Genomic DNA, 21,217 nt, shown 5'->3' on the forward strand with positions numbered 1-21,217 from the left:
ACGGCTGTCTTCTTGTCATGGGCTCACGTGGCCTTTTCTTGGCGCACATGTTTGAAAGGAGCGATCTCTTTTCTCTCCTCTTTTTGTAGGGACACTAATCCCACCTTGAGGACCCCACCCTCATGACCCCATCTAAACCTAACTGCCCCTCAAAGACCTCACGAACTATAACATCACTTTGTGAGTTGAGGACTTAAACATGCGAGGTTCTGGGAGCACGCAAACATTCAGATCATACATGTAGATTCACAGGAAGTTGCGAAGAGAGTAGAGGGGGTCCCGCGCACCTTCCGCCTGGTATCCCCAGAGCATCCATCGTAATAGGACAACAGCACGGGAGGCCGACACGCACAATGTATGCACCTCGTCCTGTGTATCACATGCGGAGGTCTGGGCGGCCAGGAAGACAAACAGGACCCAGGACTGTCGTGTCACCGCAAAGATCTCCCGTGGGCTTCCCCTTGACGGTCACTCCCCTGCCGCCACGACCCCTAACCCCCGGGAGCCACTAATCCGATTTACAACTCACAACGTTGTCCTTTCAAGAATGTTACAGATGTGGGCTCATACAGTACGTGACCTATAGAGACTGACGTTTTCTTCTTTGCACTTTAATGTCCTTTGGTTGTCTGGTGACTCAATAGTTCTGTCCTTTTAATTGCTGAGTGATTAAAAGATGGAAACTTGGCATTAGTAAGTAAAAGGCCTATGCCCTTGCTCTCCCAGGTTCTGGGAGCTGAGCTGATAAAATTAGTTTCCATCTTGCACTTTTCACCGCATCTTTTCTCCTCCAACAGGAAGCAATCCTTTCCTCCTCCTCCGTCTTCCTCTCCTTGGAAACCACCCCGCCCCCAGTGTCTTTCTGTGGACTTACTCCCATCATCTCCACCTGGTCGGGGTTACACCCTCACTGCGTCCTTGCCGGGACGTCTCTGCTGAGCTGGGAGGAGCTGGGTTTGTAGGCACAGGTGTTCAGCTTTATGGAAAAGGTAGCTGCAATGTCAGCTTCAGACCCTCCAAGCCTTTTCCTCACCTTTTCTAGTGAGTTCTGACAGTCCAGGCCTTTGGAGGGCAGCCTTCATGCTATGGATTGAACGTGTCCCTTCAAAATCCGTGTATTGAATCCCTACCCCTACTGTGAGTGAACTGGGGGTAAGGAGATGCTTCAGGTTAATGAGGCCATGAGGGTGGAGCTGATCTGATAGGCGAGTCCTTATAAGAGGAGGCGTCAGGGTTGTCATGCGAGAACACAGTGCCTGCCAGCAGGAGGGCTCTCACCAGAAACCCACCCTGCCAGGCCCACACCTTGCATTCCCAAGCCTTCAGAAATGTAAGTAAATTTCTGTTGTTTAATTCGCCCAGTCTACGGTGTTTTGTTACAGCAGCTGGAACCAACTAACATACCTCTATTAAGTCCTTCCAAGAGCCAGGGTGTAAAATAAACGGAAGAACTGTCATAGTGCCTGAAGCTGCCATTATGGAAAAGCAAAATTGTTTACATTCCAATCCTTGTAACTAATTTTTACTGATGTCATCTTTTTTTTTAATTGGTTAATTTTGAAATTAGCTTTCATTTTATAGATGTGTTGTTCAGTCATTAAAAGGGAACTTAATTGGTCATTTGGGGAGTTTTCTAAGTTTACTGCCTGTTTGGATCCATCAGAAAGTGCAAGCTGAGGGTGTACTGGTTCAGATTTTTAAATACCATCAACCTTGGGCTGGGGCTCCTCTGGGGACTCTGTCAACACTTCAGATTCAAGACCTTGATTCCTCAGGGAGAACTCCACAGCCGCCTCTACGTATGAAACATCCTAGACAAGCTGACAGTGGGATGAGAGGCTGAAGTGCATTACTCAGTTTAAATTTGCCAGTCCAGGTTCGATGCATGATACTGGATGCTTGGGGCTGGTGCACTGGGACGACCCAGAGGATGGTATGGGGAGGGAGGAGGGAGGAGGGTTCAGGATGGGGAACATATGTATACCTGTGGCAGATCCATTTTGATATTTGGCAAAACTAATACAATTTTGTAAAGTTTAAAAATAAAATAAAATAAAATAAAAAATTTAATTCTGAGCAGTTCTTCATGAGAAAAAAGGAGACTGGTGAAAAAAAAGATAGGCCGGATAATCTTCTAAGTTTGGTTTTAAAACCACTGATAACATCTGATGTTGAAAGATCCTATTCTCGTTCCCTTTTCATTATAAGAAGAGCAGAGCTAAAAATTATTTCCCTAAATGACTTTTTATTTTAGCTAGCTGATATGAGTTGTCAGAAATCAAAACCCTGTTTTGTTCAAAACACCTGTATTTGCAGTTCTTTGTAGATCTGCTGGCTCTTGGTTAACACTCGTGGGTCTTTTTGATCCACAGAGTCGCTGGAACAGCTCAGTAAATGTAGGTGCTTATCATGATATGTAATTAGCATGTTGTATGAGCATGAGTTTCTTTTTTTTTTTTTTTTTTTTACAACTTACTACAATCACCCTGTAATGGTATTTTGCATCTTCAAAAGACGAGAACTTAAAGTTTAAATCTGTAGTGATGGCTTTCCAGTACATCGCGTGTCTCTGCAATGGACTGACTCCCTGGGCGCTCCTGGTTCATGGTTAGAGATTCCTGGAGTCTGTAGCACTGGGTTCTGGTTCTTTTTTTTTTTTCTTAAGTAATTTCTTTTCTTATTTTTGTTTATTCTTGGCTGTGCTGGGTCTTCACTGTGCAGGCTCTTCTCTGGCTGCAGTGAGTGGGGGTGCTCTCTAGCTGTGCTGTGCTGGGTTCTTTTGTTGTGGCCATGGGCTCAAGGGCTCAGTAGCTGTAGTGCATGAGTTCAGCTGCTCCACGGTATGTGGAATCCTCCAGACCAGGACTCGAACTTGTGTCTCCTGCATTGGCAGGCGGATTCTTTACTGCTGAACCACCAGGGAAGCCTGCCAAGGCTTAAGTCTGGTCTATCGCGGGTGAGGTCTGACTCCTGCTTTGATAGTAAATTCTGGAGATCGCAGCTAAGATGATAAGACCCTGCAGTATCAAGGGTTCTGGGTGAAAAATACATCAATGTCTCCTGTGGACACAGGTCAGGAACGTGGCAGGAGGGCTGGCCTACGTCCATTTGGACAGCCCGTGGACTCTGCTCAGCAGGAGTCTCACCCATATGGCGTGCTGCTGGCTGAAGGTTTCATACAGAAGTTGGGTTGAGGGATGAATTCAACAGCCTGAATCTCAAGGGCTTCATTGCAAATTGTCTCCAATTACAGGCACTTCCAAGACACCTGGTAGAATCCCAGACAAAGCCTTGGCTTTATTTTTTTTTTTTTGGCCATGTCATGTGGCTTGTGGGATCTTAGTTCCCTGACCAGGGATTGAACCTGGGCTCTCTGCATTGTGAATGCACCGAGTCCTAACTGGTCTGCCAGGGAACTTCCAAAGTCTTAGTTTTAAAACTCATCAGATTCAAAGAGCAGGAGGCCCTCAGTCATACAAGAGCAGTTCTTTCTCTTCATAATCTCTCTGTCCTCTTGCTGTGTTCGGTCTGAAGCAGAAACCCAAGAGTTGGAGACTGGGGTAACGCACACACAGTTGGCACTCTATGACCACACACTCTTCTCCAGAAGCAAGCAGCTGCCAGCCGTGAACTTGGCCAGAGGAAAGGGAGCTGGAAGTCTTTGCTTTCAAGTTAGGACTGATGTAGTGACTTATATCTTGGCCAGGACAGCTTTAATTTCTCAGCAGAGACACTGTTTTCTAACTTAGGAGTGACAAGAACTTTTCCTTTTATCTAAGAATGAGCAGAAAGCCACACATCTTATCCACATCTTCATCCAGGGTAAGGGGAAAATTTTTAACTACATTTCAGGATCAGCATTATAAATCGACATCTGTACACATTACAGAGCGATCCCCACTGAGGTCTAATTACCACCCATCACCACAGAGTTGACCCCCCTTCATCTATTTTTGCCCAATCCCCTAACCCTCTTCTCCACTGGCAATTACGAATCTGTTCTTTGTATCCATGAGTTTGTTTTTATTTCATTGTGCTTGTTTTGTGTGTGTTCTTAGATTTCACATGAGTGAAAGCACATGGTACCTGTCTTTCTCTGTCTGACTTATTTCATTAACTAGAACAACCCCCTAGATCCATCCATGGTGTTGTAAATGGCAATATTTCATCTTCACGGCTAATTAATACTCCATTATACACATCTCACACACATCATAGCTTCCCCTGTTCATCCATGGATAAACATTCAGGTTGCTTCCACATCTTGGCTATTGTAAACAATGCTGCAGTGCACACAGGGGTGTATATATACTTCCCAATTAGCGTTTCTATGTCATTTGAATGAATAACCAAAGTGGAAGACATATGAGTGCATGGCCGTTCTGTTCCTAACTTCTTGATGAATCTCCATACAGTTTTCCATAGTGTACCTATCGATTGACATTCCCAACAACAGTGCATGAGGTTCCCTTTTCTCCATATCCCCATCAGTACGTATTTCTTGCCCTCTTGATAACAGCCATTCGGACAGGTACGAGATGACAGCTCATTGTGGTTGTGACTTGCGTTTCCCTGGTGAGTGATGTTAAGCATCTCTTCATGTACATACTAGCCACCTGTATGTCTTTGAGAAAACTGTTTATTCAGATCCTCCTCTGCTCATTTAAAAATGGGGTTGTTTGTTGTTGAGTTGTATGATTTCTTTATGTATTTTGGATATTAATCCCTTATTAGACATATGATTTGCAAGTATCTTCTCCCATTCAAAGTTTTCATTTTGATGATTTCGTTTGCTGTGCAGAAGAAGCTTTTTAGTTTGATGTCGTCGCATATTATTTTTTTGCTTTTGTTTCCCTTGCTTATAGAGCCAGGTCCCCCAAAACATTGCTAGGACTGATGTCGATGAAGTCTGTTTTCTTCTAGGAATTTTATGGCTTCAGGTGGACAGAATAGACTGTATAGGGATTGTTGCTGGAGATTTCTTTTGTAAATTATGCATGTGACTCATTTTGATAGCTCATGTTCATCCTACTGGTGCCTCAGTTAAAACAGACGGCAAGCATCCCCTTTAAGGCTGGCTCAGAACAATTATTGTTTACTACGTACTGGGTTGGTCAAAAAGTTTGTTCCAGTCTTTCCATACCATCTTACGATCAGAATACCTAGTGCTAATCTTACAAAAGTCTCTTTGACTTCACTTCTTACCTTCACTAAAAGGTCCTTCGCCTCCTTCTCGAGCCATCGTGGGTAAAAGGGATTGTCCATGCGGATGGAGTGGAAAAGCTCCTCTTCATCCTGCCCGTGGAAAGGGGACTGGCCTACTAGCATCTCGTAGAGGAGGACACCGAAGGACCACCAGTCCACAGAGTGGTTGTACTTCTGACCCAGGAGGATCTGTGTGACCAGGAGGCAAAGACACAGAGAATAAACATGAGGTGGACTCGAAAACCTCACATGCACTTCCCAAGGCCACACAGGATGTAACTCATGAGGACAGAGCGCGGTTTTACAAAGATGACACTGAAAACGATCTTTTGAGAAGTTAATGATCGGGTAGAAATGAGTGGGCAGTGACCAAACTAAGCAAATATTTTTGAGATCAACCTCTTTTTCCCCCTACCTAAGCGAAACAGCTAAATTGTACCATCACCCTTCATCTGCCCATCTGAGACGGGAGCCTGTGGGTGACAGATTCAGCCCAGGAGATCTGGTGTGTATCTATGCCCTTCAGTGCCTCCAAACCAAACCCACGCGTTTTATGGACTTTCTGTTAAGTGCTGGGGCTTCCCTGATTGCTTGTCGGGTAAAGAACCTGCCTGTGACACAGGAGACATGAGTTCAGTCCTTGAATTGGGAAGATCCCCTGGAGGAGGAAATAGCAACCCACTCCAGTATTCTTACCGGGAGAATCCCATGGACAGAGGACCCTGGTGGGCTACAGTCCAAAGATTTGCAAAGAGTTGAACACGAGTGAGTGACTAAGCAACCTAAGCAAATGGTCCTGAATCTTTACATAAAGTTTTTGTAGCTAACCAAGCAGCCAAGGTGGAGAAGGCAATGGCACCCCACTCCAATACTCTTGCCTGGAAAATCCCATAAATGGAGGAGCCTGGAAGGCTGCAGTCCTTGGGGTCGCTGAGGGTCAGACACGACTGAGTGACTTCACTTTCACTTTTCACTTTCATGCATGGAGAAGGAAATGGCGACCCACTCCAGTGTTCTTGCTTGGAGAATCTCAGGGACGGGGGAGCCTGGTGGGCTGCTGTCTATGGGGTCGCACAGAGTCAGACATGACTGAAGTGACTTAGCAGCAACCAGCCAAGGAGGTTGACCAAGTCCACCCCTTAAACCTAAGCAGTCATGGTTACGAAGAGTCAAATTTTGTGACTATGCTGAGCGAGACTAGGACAACAAGCTGATAGATATTTGCAAAAAATAAAGATCAAGTTGCAATCAGAATTTTTCAATCTGCCACTGACTTCCAGGATAAAAGTGCTATCTATTGGCCTTAATATTTGAACACCAAAGTTAATCTTAAAGTTCAAAAACTAACCTTAAGGAACAGTGTAAAAGTAGACCTAGGGAGAATGATAAAAAAGATGAGCACACACAGCACAATCTTAGTTCAGGGGCCTTTGCCTCAAGTGGGGACTGGTTTAGGTGCAATTCCCAGGACACACCACAAGGGGGAGCCCAGGGCAACCAGAAGCCGCTGTGAGCATCACATCCTGGTACACAACTTCATTAGTGTTGGATTAACGAAAAGAAATTTGGAGGACAGGAGACAGTTAAGGTGGAAATTCAGTCTGCCAGGGCTAGGTGATAAACAGTTTCAGTCTTAAGTCAGGAGAAAGAAGCACAATGCCAATTCAGTTATTCACGGTATGAACAGAAAATCTGCAAACATCTGTGATGGGTACTGGGCGTTTCCCCATACTTTGTGTGTTACTCCAAGAACGTCTGGGGCAGGTCCTCTTATCCCTGTTTAACAAAGGAGAGTCACTGGACCCTGGGAGGTTACACGTCTTCGGTAAGGTCTCCTGGTTAGTTAAGAGCTATGTTCTGAACCCTGGTCTTTGGGGATCTTACTATACAATGTTCCTTTTCTATTATAATGTTGTCTCCAGGATTGAAACTTTGCTCTAACTATATTTTTAAAGAAACTGGTGGAGAAACACTGGCTAGAGTGGGCCCTTTTGAATCTCAGACCCTGATGCCTTCTCTTGGCCATGCTGTCTTTTGTCCCGTGTCCTCCCCATCTTTGCTCAAAATAATTCAGGTAATCATAATGTTACCATTTCATGTCAGAGTCCCTCTTTCTCTTTCAGAGCAAAGGAGAGCTGCAATTCCATCTGCCTTGTGGAGCTAGTAATTTGAGGTCTGCACATGGCTCACCGGGTGATGTACACAGCAGAGGAAGTGTCCTCAGAAAACCAAGTGACCTCCACTCAGCGTGACTCCTGCCTTCTCCAGGGAGCGTCTTCTCTGTATTAAAATTCCTGACTAAGTGGCTGGTAGATGTTAGAAAGTAGGGTGTCTCCTTATTTTACTGTTTTCCTATTCTTTGTCAAAATGAGTGTAGACCTCCAATTACACGTCAGACCCTCGGTCTTATAGCAGTGACAGGAGACAAAGGAGATTTGAGAAGACCCCGGGAGGCATGGATTGCTGGGACTCGTCCCTGGTTTGGAGGAGCACAGTCTGCTTTTTCATGTATCGTTTCTGACACTGCACTGAATGCCTTAGTTTCTTGTGTTTTGGGATCTGCTCCCATATCTTTGGGGTCCCCAAGGGAGAGTGACTGAGATGAAGGAAAAACTTCACCAAGGCCCGTGCATGGCGTGTGTGTGGAGCTTTGGAAAATGGGTAGGGTTTTGATGGAAGAGGGGGAAGCTAGGGGGAAGCTTCTTGTGTAAAAGAAGCCCAGGGGTGGGGGAATCCAGCACAGGTTCAGAGACGGGCATTTGAGGTGCGGGGCGGGGTGCGGATATTCAGGGAACAGGTGACAGATGCTGAGTGGTAGGGGAGGAGCCTAGACATCAAGGTGGATAAACTGTGGTCCTTAACCGTGCGAAATTCAGTTTATTGGCAAATCGATTACATGTGCGCTGCGGTAGCACAGTTGCTGCTTCTGCTGCTAAGTCGCTTCAGTCGTGTCTGACTCTGTGAGACCCCATAGACGGCAGCCCACCAGGCTCCCCCGTCCCTGGGATTCTCCAGGCAAGAACACTGGAGTGGGCTGCCATTTCCTTCTCCAATGCATGAAAGTGAAAAGTGAAAGTGAAGTCACTTGGTCATGTCCTACTCGTAGCAAACCCATGGACTGCAGCCTACAAGCCTCCTCCGTCCATGGGATTTTCCAGGCAAGAGTACTGGAGTGGGGTGCCAAGCACAGAGGAGGAAACAACTGATTAGTGTAAGAAGCCAGAAGCATCTTCAGGGCAAAGATGACTCTGGAGGTGGGGGAGATTAGACCCAGGATCCCAAGTGCCCGGTTCAGGGCCACGGGAGAGGAGGGAAGCTGGACTTCTTAGGACATACGATTAAGGACCTTTGCTCAGGGTTTTGGCTTGCACCAGATGATAACAGGGACCTCCTGAAGATGCTCAAAGTCGTGGCATGACAGGTTTCCCCACTAGAAAGGGAAATCTGGTGATGCAGTGGAGGAGTGGCCCTCAGTTCAAGGCTCTAAAGGGGTCACCCAGACGGTGCCACAAGACGTAGATGAAGATACTAGAATTTGTATCTTTGTGAGTTTAAAAAAATTCTGAGGGACATTGGTGCCCTCGTTTAGAGACCTGAACAAGGACTAGGTTTCCCGAGAGGGGAACGGAAAGCCTCGTCTCAGGAGGAGCTGGGGGTGTGCTGGCTGGGGCGTCTGTTTTCAGCACGTCGTGAGGTGTGTCCGTTACGACGACTTCCTGTCCTAAGGAGTGGCATCACCTGTGTCGTAGGCCTGGTTAAGGGGATTGCTGGGTTCTGTTTGAACTAAGCTCATTTTCACAACATGGCGGGTCCTTAAAAAGTTATCTGCAAAGAGGCTTGGGATGAAGACCACGCTAAGTGATGTAAAGCCAAAGACGGCAGTGCAGGGGCCTTACCCCTCGTCCCAGCTCCTTGTCACTTTATCATCAGGCTGAAAATGATCATCTCATTAGTTATGGTAGGAAGCTGGCTAAATCAGGTGTATCAAAAACACTGTTGTAAATTCTGGACATACATCCCCTGTTCTCAACCATGAACCTTACCTTATGTACACCCTGTGGCATCCATCTTACACGGCGTCTTTGTGAGGGCTTTTTTTTTTTTTTAGCTATAAGCTACTAAAACCAGAAACTGAAACTAATCATCTGAACGCAGAGTTCCTAAGAACAGCAATGAGAGATAACAAAATCATCCTAAAGGATCAGTGCAAAGAAATAGAGGAAAACAATAGAATGGGAAAGACTAGAGATCTCTTTAAGAAAATTAGAGATACCAAGGGAACATTTCATGCAAAGATGGGCACAATAAAGGGCAGAAATGGTATGGACCTAACAGAAGCAGAAGACATTAAGAAGAGGTGGCAAGAATACACAGAAAAACTGTATAAAAAAGAGCTTCACGACCCAGATAACCATGCTGGGGTGATCATTCACCTAGAGCCAGACATCCTGGAATGTGAAGTCAAGTGGGCCTTAGGAAGCATCACTACAAACAAAGCTAGTGGAGGTGATGGAATTTCCATTGAGCTATTTCAAATCCTGAAAGATGCTGCTGTGAAAGTGCTGCACTCAATATGCCACCAAATTTGGAAAATTCAGCAGTGGCCACAGGACTGGAAAAGGTCAGTTTTCATTCTAATCCCAAAGAAAGGCAATGCAAAGAATGTTCAAACTACCGCACAATTGCACTCATCTCACATGCTAGTAAAGTAATGCTCAAAATTCTCCAAGCCAGGCTTCAGCAATACATGAACCGTGAACTTCCAGATGTTCAAGCTGGTTTTAGAAAAGACAAAGGAACCAGAGATCAAATTGCCAACATCCACTGGATCATCGAAAAAGCAAGAGAGTTCCAGAATAACATCTATTTCTGCTTTACTGGGTATGCCAACGCCTTTGACTGTGTGGATCTCAACAAACTGTGGAAAATTCTCCAAGAGATGGGAATACCAGACCACCTGACCTACCTCCTGAGAAATCTGTATGCAGGTCAAGAAGCAATAGTTAGAACCAGGCATGGAACAGTGGAACAACATGGTTCCAAATTGGGAAAGGAGTACATCAAGGCTGTATATTGTCACCTTGCTTATTTAATTTACATGCAGAGTATATCATGCAAAATGCCAGACTGGATGAAGAACAAGCTGGAATCAAGATTGCAGGGAGAATATCAATAACCTCAGATATGGAGATGACACCACCCTTATGGCAGAAATTGAAGAAGAACTAAAGAGTCTCTTGATGAAAGTGAAAGAGAAAAGTGAAAAAATTGGCTTAAAACTCAACATTCAAAAAACTAAGATCATGGCATCTGGTCCCATCACTTCATGGCAAATAGATGGGGAACAATGGAAAGAGTGATGGATTTTATTTTCCTGGGCTCCAAAATCACTGCAGGTGGTGACTGCAGCCATGAAACTATAAGACGCTTGCTTCTTGGAAGAAAAGCTATGACTAACCTAGACAGCATATTAAAAAGCAGAGACATGACTTTATTGACAAAGGTCTGTCTGGTCAAAGCTATGGTTTTTCCATTAGTCATGCACAGATGTGAGAGTTGGACCATAAAGAAAGCTGAGAGCCGAAGAATTGATGCTTTTGAACTGTGTTGCTGGAGAAGACTCTTGAGAGTCCCTTGGACTGCAAGGAGATCCAACCAGTCAATCCTAAAGGAGATCAACCCTGAATATTCATTGGAAGGACTAATGCTGAAGCTGAAACTCTAATACTTTGGCCACCTGATGTGAAGAACTGACTCATTAGAAAAGACCCTGATGATGGGAAAGACTGAAGGCAGGAGCAGAAGGGGATGACAGAGGATAAGATGTTTGGATGGCATCACCGACTCGATGGGCATGGGTTTGAGCAAGCTCTGACAGATGGTGATGGACAGGGAAGCCTGGTGTGCTGCAGTCCATGGGGTTGCAAAAGAGTAGGACACAACTGAGCGACTGAACTGAACCAGTATTTTGAGTGCCTATCACAAAGTACTAAGCCAAGATTTTAAAAATTATTGAGCCTCATGATTTTAGTAGAGCATAAAATGTACTACGAATAGTCATAGTTATTTAAGACTATTTCATCTTAAGTTCAGCCAATTCCTTTCCCTGCATGTTTTAGAACATACACTGTACTGTTGCTGCTGCTGTTGCTAAGTCGCTTCAGTCATGTCCGACTCTGTGCGACCCCATAGACAGCAGCCCCCTAGACTAGCTGGTGATAATGTATAATAAATACACGTAAGCTGGCGATGCATTTTTAACTGATGAAGGATGATCTAAAAGTGAAAATGTAATTATGCAGTGGCTGTTGGGTGGTCCTGGAGCAGAAAACCAGGTCAAAAGGCATCACCGGGGTCCAACCAGAGGTGCTGAGGTCCTGGACAGGGATTTGCTGCTGAATTTGTTTTGCCCCAGACGGGGAGGGATTGGAGAAGCTCATATTTCATTCACAAAGGTATTCACTCTGAGCATCTAAAAAGAATCAAGGTTGGGGGTGGGAATCTTAATTCACAGGACTGGGGAAGGATGAGAATAGATGTGTGAAGTCCTGAGGTCTAGAGGGTCTTGGCATTTGGATTTGGGAGGGTCAAGAAAGAACAGAGAGAACAGGTTTGGGACCTGCTATGTTTGAATGGCCTGTGCCAGTTAGTTGGAGATCTCAGCAGGAAAACAGACATACGGGCCTGGACAAGAAGTCTGGGCATGTCTGCACTGATTCGAAATCACAGTCATACATACAGCTGCTGGTCATGGAGAATGTATGGGAGGAAAAGGGACCAGGAGTGGAGCTGTGTGAAGACAAGCATGATTGAAGATGAGAGAATGAGACTGAAGTTGCAGAGAGAAGCCAGTCTCAGAGGCTAATTCTGGAAGATGCCAAAGAAAAGAGATTGAACATGAAGGACTGCCCAAGATAGGGCATGGCATAAGACAGGGCAGTTAAAGCCATAGTCTGCTCACAAGAGGCCAAGGTCACATTTAAAAAAGGTGCAGTCAAAACTAAATAAATACGTGCAGGGCGGAGTCTCCTGTTTCCCAGACTGAAGTGCTGCCGTTACTTTGGCAATGACAGGGATCTGTCGCTAAATTTGTTTTGCCCTGGAAACCAGAGGCCCATCACTGTCTATCAAACAACCACTCAGCACTCACACACTTTTCAACAATTCTTCATTCACTCTTTGAAAAGGTATCTATTAGCACCTTAATGTGCCAAGCCTTGTGCTCCATCCTTGGATATAAAAGTGGGTAAGAATACACTGATCCACACAAGTGACAGGACGAGAAAACAGAACCGTATACACCTGTACCAACATCACTGCCCTGGTTTTGCTATTGTACCCTAGCTATTGAAGATGGAATTTGTGGGGGAGATGGTGAAGGGTAGATATGGGTGATGTTTCTTTACTATTTTTGGAAACTTCTTGTGAATTTGTAATTGTTCCAAAATAAAGTGTCTAAAAAGTGAATAAGCAGCAGTCCTGGAACTTCCCTGGTAGTTCAGAGGCTGAGACTCCCCACTCCCAATGCAGGGCACCTAGGTTCAATCCCTGGTTGGGGAACTAGATCCCACATGCTGCAACTAAAAAAAAAAAAAAAAAAGATCCTGCATGCTTCAACTAAGATGCGGTGCAGCCAAATAAATACTTTTTAAAAAGAAAGAAACGGCCGCTGGCATTAGAGCAACCATCCAATAGTGCAGAGAGATTCAAAGACAGAAAAGCCACGATGACAAATGTATGGTGCTAGAAAGGACCACATGGCAAGGGGGTGTCTTGCTCATCTGCCCGCGTGGGCAGCTAGCACGGAATCCAGAACTGGGAGGGCAGGCAGTGGGCAGAGCAGGATTGAAGGATGCCTTCTGAGCAAACGCTGCACTTCCAGGGGCTCAGAATACATGAGCAATGGCTTGTTTCTTTTTTAAGCGTTCATAGGCTCTCCCATGTGGCAAAACAGCACAAGATGGAAGTATTCTCATTTTCCACGAGCATGTGGGGCTCTCCAGGCTCACACGGCACACAGCCTGGTAACCACAACTTGGGCGTTTCTGGTCCCAAATGAAGCCACTGAACGTAGGCAGATGCCCATGAGCCTGTTCAGGGTCCACCTGGCTCTCCTCCAGCGGCTGCTTTCGGTTGGTCTGAGCAGGGTGGATATACTTTAAGGCTGGGGTGGGGGGAGCCAGGACAGGAGGGACCTGCTGGGTCCTTCACGCTTGGCGAGATGCTGCGGTCAGGGCTGGTACCACCCGCCAGGAGACACTGGCAGCGCCTGCGTGCAGCTGCGTTTGTCAAGTATTTGGACTAACAGACACACCTCCTGCACCAAAGCACTTTGAAGTCTTTTGGTTTTTCCGGGGAGGCAGAAGCAGCAGCGCTGGCCTGGGGCGTGCTGAGCTGGGGAGGGGCCGGGGTGCACCCTACCTCTGGCGCGATGTAGTCTGGGGTCCCGCAGAAGGTGTTGGTCCTGGCGTCTCCCAGCATGTTCTCCTTGCACATCCCGAAGTCTGCGATTTTGATGTGTCCATCTTTGTCTAAGAGGATGTTATCCAGCTTCAGGTCCCTGAAAAACGAAGCAGGTTCTCACTTTAATAAGGCAGTTTTGGTGACATGGGGTTGCTGTGTAAGACGGGACACAATGGCCTCTGTGTCCCATCAGGGTTTTCAAATCAAGATGGCAGAGCAGGACATGCGTGCGTCTTCTCCCAGCACAGCTGGAAAGGCCACCCGTGGGTGCTTTGCTGGTCCTCCTCTCTCCTTTCAACCCTTCATCCAAGGCATAGCTCAGGGGCTCACTGCTTCTCCTCCATGGTGTTTCCTCCATGACCAGCAACTCTGCCCAGGACTCGATCTTTTATAGCCCTGTGCAGGCAGGTAAGCTATTTCTGGGCCCAGCTCTGACAGGCTTCTCTGGTGGCTCAGACGGTAAAGTGTCTGCCTGCAATGCAGGAGACCTGGGTTCAATCCCTGGGTTGGGAAGATCCCCTGGAGAAGGGAATGGCAACCCACTCCAGTATTCTTGCCTGGAAAATCCCATGGACAGAGGAGCCTGGTGGGCTACAGTCCAGAGTCGGACACGAGTGAGTGACTTCTCTTTCTTTCACTCTGACAGAATCCTGTATCTTCTACGCCCAGTGCAGTGCCTGGCCCATCTCAAGAGCTCCATCCGTATTTCTTGTTTGAATGGCTGAGCAGGTGCCAAGATGGGGATGTGTAAAGGTCATGTGTCATCTCTGCAAAGCAGCACCCCTCAATATTAAGAGGGGCCTTCCAGAAATGAAGCCTGGTGTGTCTGGGGTCGGGTGGTATTTAGTATTATACAACACGTACACGCGTTCACTTCTATGCAGATAGGGGAGCAGATAAGCCCGACTCATCAAGGAAAAGGCTGGCTGCTACCCATTTCCCTTTCTCACTTATTAAGGAGTAGTTGTTACTCAGTCGCTCAGTTGTCTTTGACTCGTTGCAACTCCATGGACCATATAGCCTGCCAGGCTCCTCTGTCCATGGGATTCTCCAGGCAAGAATACTGGAGTGGGTTGCCATTTCCTTCTCCAGGGGATCTCCCCAACCCAGGGATCAAACCCACATCTCCTGCATTGGCAGGAGGATTCTTTACCACTGAGCCACCTGGGAAGCCCATTCATTCGGTGAGGCCTAGCTTCTGCTTAAGCAAGAGTTTGAGGTTTTACATTGCTTGTAATCAGTATCCACATTCTAAAGTTCCCATCGCTATTTCTCTCTCTTAAACTCTAGGCTTCAAGAGGGTGGAAATACGTATTGTTACTTGCTGTACAGCAATGCTGTGACAAGAGTGTGGCGTGTGGCGATCGTTCCATAAATATTTGTTGAATGAATTCATCACGAGCCAGTGACCACCTCACCACTTGATCGCCTGCTGCAATGAAGTCCTGAGTAATGGTTCCCTTTCAGTGCTTTCTCACCTCGTGTGAGCGGACCAGCCGGGGACAGAGAGCAGGGGATACAGTCCTGTTCTGGTGGACGGATGCTGCTAGCAGCTGAACCCAGAACTGACGTCTTACATCTGGACCAGCATGCTAACCTCAGGCACCAAGGCCTCATGGACAGTCGGTCTGACCAGAGGCGTGGATGCTCCCACAGTACAGGAATGTGTATCTCACATTCATATCAGTATCGGTTCTGTTTCTCCCATCCTAACTCAAATGCCATCACGCCCTCATTAATGAGGACTACACACTTCCGATATGTCTGTCTTCTCCTTAGGCAGGCCTTCGGCTTTGTTCCTTCGTTGTAATTAAACCCACTTTCACTGTGATGTCTTGCCTGTATTTAGACTTGAGGGAAATGTCAAGTTAGAGTCTAGTGAAAAAGAAAACTTTTTTCTCCCACCCACGATCACAGACCTCTAACATTCTGCCTTGGACCCTAGGCTGAACATGTCTGTCTGAGAGTCTCCCTCGGGCACTCTTCATTAGAATCTTATTCCCTTGGACTAAGAGTTTGCTGTTCATGTCTTTTCATGTCCTTATATTTTACCTTCAAAAAAACCTCAAAACCCCAAACAAAGTACAAACCCAGAAAGTGACTTCTTCAGGTATCCAGAGGCTGGACTTCTATGGCTCCAGTATCCACCACAATGCTTAACAGAGGCTGTGTGTTCAGTGGGTGCTCCGTCCAAGTTACCAGGTGTAGTGGGTTTAAGGTACCCCCCACCCCACCAAAGATGTTTCTATCCTAACCCCCAGGACCTTATGAATGAGATCTTATTTGGAAAGAGAGTATTTTCAGATACAATCAAGTGAAGGATCTTGATATCATCTTCGATTATCTGTTGTTGCTCAGTTGCTTAGTCGTGTCTGACTCTTTGTGATCCCATGAACTGTAGCCCACCAGGCTCCTCTGTCCATGGGATTTTCCATGCAAGAATACTAGAGTGGGTAGAATACTAGAAGGGTAGATTCCCTTCTCCAGGGAATCTTCCTGACCCAGGGATAGAACCCATGTCTCCGCATTGGCAGGAGACCAGTGAGCCACCAGGGAAGCCCTGGTTTATCTGCTGCTGCTGCTGCTAAGTCGCTTCAGTCATGTCCGACTCTGTGCGACCCCATAGATGGAAGCCCACCAGGCTGCCCTGTCCCTGGGATTCTCCAGGCAAGAACACTGGAGTGGGTTGCCATTTCCTTCTCTAATGCATGAAAGTGAAAAGTAAAAGTGAAGTCGCTTAGTCGTGTCCGACTCTGTGCGACCCCATAGATGGAAGCCCACCAGGCTGCCCTGTCCCTGGGATTCTCCAGGCAAGAACACTGGAGTGGGTTGCCATTTCCTTCTCCAATGCATGAAAGTGAAAAGTGAAAGTGAAGTCGCTCAGTCGTGTCCGACTCTTCGCGACCCCATGGACTGCAGCCCACCAGGCTCCTCCGTCCATGGGATTTTCCAGGCAAGAGTACTGAAGTGGGGTGCCATGAGTGGTCCCTAAATCCAATGTCACGTGTCCATGTGAGAGGCATACAGGGAAGAGAAACAGGGAGAGGCGAAGGCTGAGGGACGATGGGAGGGACACCCCAAGCCCGGGAACCCCTGGAGCCACCAGAAACTGGGAAATGCCAGAAGGACCCTCGCCAAGAGCTCACAGAGGAAGTGTGGCCCTGTGGACACCTTGATTCTGGACCTCGGGACTCCACAGCTGGGAGGGGATAAACTCCGTTGGCTGAAGTCATCAAATTTGTGCTAAATCTTATGGCAACCCTTTGAAGCTAATCATCAGTGGACAGAAAAAGGAAACTAACAGAATCTCCTTGTTAACTCAGGGGCCCAAGGAGTGCAGTGAGTAAGGTTACAAGGCACCTTGTAGGCTGAAAATTTTCTGAAGAACAATCTCAGTGGCCGTGTACCTGCTGGGTGACATCCCTCGGTTCAAATTATTCAATGACTTCCCAGGATCTCCTACAATCCTATGATTACACTGCTAAATAAATGTAGTGTTCTTTCTTAGAGGCGCATAAGGCACCTCAGAAAACATGATTTCCCAAACAATTTATGATATTAAAGACACTTATGTACCCTCATTGTCTTTTTGTCCTGAGTGTCAGTAATCTACAAGAGATGAAAAGATAGAATGTGGAGAAGCAGCCTGCACTGGGGCATGTGGGGTTTGGTGGCACAAGGTCCCTTTCAGCTCTAAGATCTCTCTCCTCTTTGATCTTCCTAGTTTTTCCTCCCTCTTTTCCTATCCATCCATCCCACACAATCTAGAGGACCTCAGTAGAGGTATACTTTGGGGATATTGCAGGCATTTCATATAGAAGGAGAAAAACAAACCATGGAATCTGATCAGGGTTTTCACCATCATGGTGATCAGATCTCAATTTCCTGAAGACTAAAGAATCACATCAGATTTTTAACCTATCGTTTTGTAGACAGACCCCCACCCAATACAAAAGTATATCCAAAGGGTGTCAGAGAGACTGCTTAAGAAAAATGAGTGTGGAAACCTCCCGCGAGTCATCTGGTTCGGCAGGTCTAAACAGGGTGCCCACACTTGGCTGCACCCTCTGGAAGTAGAGAGGTCTCCCCAGGCGGAGTTTCAGTCTACTCTGTAAGCACTGGTACGGACCATCCCGGATGGAATGCTTCTGGAGCACATTATACACAGTTTGCTGTCTTCAGCAATTCATGCAGAGCGTCACTTGGCCTTTCCTAATGACTCGGGGGCCTTCCCGAGCAATGGTCACAGAAAAGCAGGTGACCCCATTCTCCTGGGCCGTGAGCTTGTCCTGCCTTCCCCCTTTATGCTGGGTCCTCAGCTGTCTCTTCTCACTGTGGCCACTGTGCAGGCCTCCAGCTGCTCAGCCGGCATCCTGTCTAGCTCCTTTCTTTTATAAAAAAATTATCCCCTCCCCCCTCTAATCTGCAGTGAGTTGGAAACTTGGTAACTAAGCCTTTGAAGATTTGTATGTTAAATGAGTTCAAGTGTGCCTTGAGAAATGGACACTGAAGTACATTAGCTTTTATCTAAGACGGTTGTGAGATGATGGTGTACAGTAAGTTCTGGATGGATATCCGCTCAAGAAAGAGGGGACACGTGGTGTCCTGGGTACGGTGACGGGGTGTAGACATGTAGGTTTTCACAGGCGTGTTTGAGTGTTCAAGGAAGGACTTCCCTCTGCCCTCACCCAGCAGGACACTCAATATGCAGATACAGCCAAGAAGGAATAGGAGACAGAAAACAATAGTAAGATGCCAGAGAGAAAGTAACGGGAGGAAATGAGACAAAGGGAGGTGAGAGGGACAAGAAAAGGAAAGAAAGGATAGAATGAGGTCACAGCCCCTTGGCTTTGAGATGGGAATTTCCTCCTTGGTTGGTAAATCAGTATCCGTGATCACTCTGGGCAGGAAGCCTGAGTGTGGAACTTTGCGCCACTAAAGGACACTGACCACTGCCCGTCACCTGAGCACGATGATTAAACCCCTGGAGCAGGGAATCCCGATATCCCAGGGCTTGTTCCCAAAGAGCCAGCTTACCTGTAGACAATTCCTTTGGAATGAAGGAACTGCAGACCAAGGATGATTTCGGCAGCGTAGAACCTGAGCGAAGGAAAATCGAGGTTCCACATGAAATGTTTAGTGGGAAAAAGGTTCCCCTTTAGATAGAGTGAGCGTGTGGTGTTCTGCTAAATGCACATGCGGATGTACATGCGGAATTTTGTTTAATCCTAACAAAAGGAAGACTGCATCCATTCTATTCGCCCAACTTCAGCCCTGAGAGAATGAAACAGAGCTGGTATCTAGCGCTTCTTCTTATACTGTGAACTAGAATGCTTGAATTATCATTTTGGCGGGTTCTGAGAACATACAAAGACACTAAGTGTAATAATAATGTAATAATTTTCCCTTTTATTTTAAAATCTACCTGGACCCCAGATTCCACATGGACCTGACTTGCTCACATGTAAAAGATGCAGTTGGAGAAGAGGAACGCATACAGGTAGACCTCATTGATCTCGCAGGTTCAGTTCTAGACCACTGCAGTAAAGCAGGTCTTTTTTTGGGGGGGGGTTGGTTTTCCTGTGCATACAAAAGTTCCATTGACACTATACTAGTCTATGAGGTATGCAACAGTCTAAAAAATGCACATGCCTTAATTAAAAATACTTGCTGTGAAGTATACTTCAATAAAAATAAATGAAAAATACAGCTAAAAGATGCTAACCATCATCTGACAATGTAGAGTTGCCACAAACCTGCATTTATTGAAAAAAAAAATGGGTATCTGCAAAGCATGATAAAATGAAGTACAATAAAAGGAGATATGCCTGTGTTAGGGGGTGATCCTGTGCTCTCCACCTTCAAAGATGAGTGACTCAAAGGAGGTGAGTTTAACCATCACTAGTTGGATTAGATAAAAGGGAGAACTTCCCGCAAGTGTGGTCCGCTGGATCTTGGAGAGGAATGCAGGAATCCCTTCCTGGGAGGCAGTGAGGAAAGACAGACAGCGTGTGTCTGTGATGCCTCCCACACTTAACAGACCTGGAGGGGATCAGGAGAACCCTTTATAGCAGATTGTAGCAGTGCCCAGAGATTTGTGTGCTGCAGAAATCCCATAAAATTATCCCATGACAGGTCCTCGAGACAAGATCAGCGGCGAGCTACCCACTGGATGTGACAAGACGGACGTTTCAGCCGCAGTTTCTGCAGAAGCTGCTGGAAGACTCCGTCTTTCAATGCAGCTTGACATGAACCACTCTGAGTGTTTGTTAGGAGTGAGTGAGAGATTCTTGAGCATACAGCGAAGAAGGCTAGTGTGTACCCACACTTTTAGGTGGGCCCAGGGGCACAGTTTTTGAAGGTCTCAGGGGTTGATGACTCAGGAAAGAGGACCCGAGGGAGGCAGGATGGAGAGGGTTCTGTGAGCTCTGCTCCAGTCCACCTAGTAAACCCACCTTGCTTGATTTTGCCTGCATCCAGGTGCGTGCGTGCATTCAGTTGCTCAGTGGTGTCTGACTCTGCGACCTCGTGGATGGTAGCCCACCAGGCTCCCCTGTCCTTGGTATTTTCCAGGCAAGAAAACTGGAGTGGGTTGCCGTTTCCTACTCCAGGGGATCTTCCTGACCTAGGGATCAAACCTGAGTCTCTTGCATCTCCTGCATCGGCAGGTGGATTCTTCACTACCTGAGCCACCTGGGAAGCCAGCATCTAGGGTGGCTTGACGCCAAAGAAGGTGGAGATTTATTCTTGAGAGAAGGCAAATGTCTCTTCCTGTTCTCCAGTTCTCCTGCCCCCAGAGCTGAATGCTTGATGGTTTACTCTGAGCTTCCCTTGAAAGGCCCCTGTGGACATCCCCCCTATGACCCCTCTTCCATTTGACTTCCATTCAAGGGGCAAATCTTGTTTCTAGGTTCAGGAGACTTAGAAGGCTGATGAATTGGGGTGGTTCCTTAAACATACTTGATCTCGAGTCAGAAAAATGAAATAAAACTAACTGAATGGAAGCTTTGGGAGCTGGGAAAACAGGTGCTTCATTGGATGTGTTTCTGGGGTCACCTCGCCCTGGAGTTTAGGTCCACTGAGTAAAGCATGTGGGAAAAAGCAAGGTGCGGGCACAGTGGACCCCAGTCCCCAAGCAGACAAAGGGGACCCCCAACCCTACAAAGGGCTCTTACGTGGCTCTGCAGAGGTCGAACTTGTGGCAGCTCTGGATGTGGTACATTAAGTCTCCTCCGTTGAGATACTCCATCACAAAAAAGAGGTTCTCCTGCAGAAAGACACGACAATCCCACTGTGAGCTTCTTTAAGACAAGGACTATTTTTTTATTGGGGTGGAGCTGCTTTACAACAATGTGTTTCACACGGTTTCTGCTGTAGAACAACGTGAATCAGCTGCATGTATACCTATATCCCCTCCCCCTGGGACCTACCCACATCCCATCCCTCTAGGTCATCACCGAGCACCAAGCTGAGCTCCCTGTGCCATACAGCAGCTTCCCACTATCTATTCTACACATCGCAGTGTATACATATCAGACCCAATCTCCCA

At 46.7% G+C, this 21,217-nt stretch overlaps 1 protein-coding gene across 6 annotated transcripts in view; it reads right to left on the minus strand.

Moving 5' to 3' along the window:
• Positions 1 to 21,217, minus strand: part of PRKCQ (protein kinase C theta) — a 212,227-nt gene that overhangs the window by 32,378 nt on the left and 158,632 nt on the right. For all 6 annotated transcript variants that reach the window (XM_055543489.1, XM_055543490.1, XM_055543492.1 and 3 more), the window contains 4 exons: positions 20,844 to 20,935; positions 18,706 to 18,768; positions 13,627 to 13,765; positions 5,206 to 5,394 (listed from right to left, as the gene is read on the minus strand). In XM_055543489.1, coding sequence (XP_055399464.1) covers positions 5,206 to 5,394; positions 13,627 to 13,765; positions 18,706 to 18,768; positions 20,844 to 20,935 — 483 coding nt within the window. The remainder of the gene's footprint in view (positions 1 to 5,205; positions 5,395 to 13,626; positions 13,766 to 18,705; positions 18,769 to 20,843; positions 20,936 to 21,217) is intronic.

Source organism: Bubalus kerabau, chromosome 13, assembly GCF_029407905.1.
Source record: "Bubalus kerabau isolate K-KA32 ecotype Philippines breed swamp buffalo chromosome 13, PCC_UOA_SB_1v2, whole genome shotgun sequence".
NCBI classification, from domain to species: domain Eukaryota; kingdom Metazoa; phylum Chordata; class Mammalia; order Artiodactyla; family Bovidae; genus Bubalus; species Bubalus kerabau.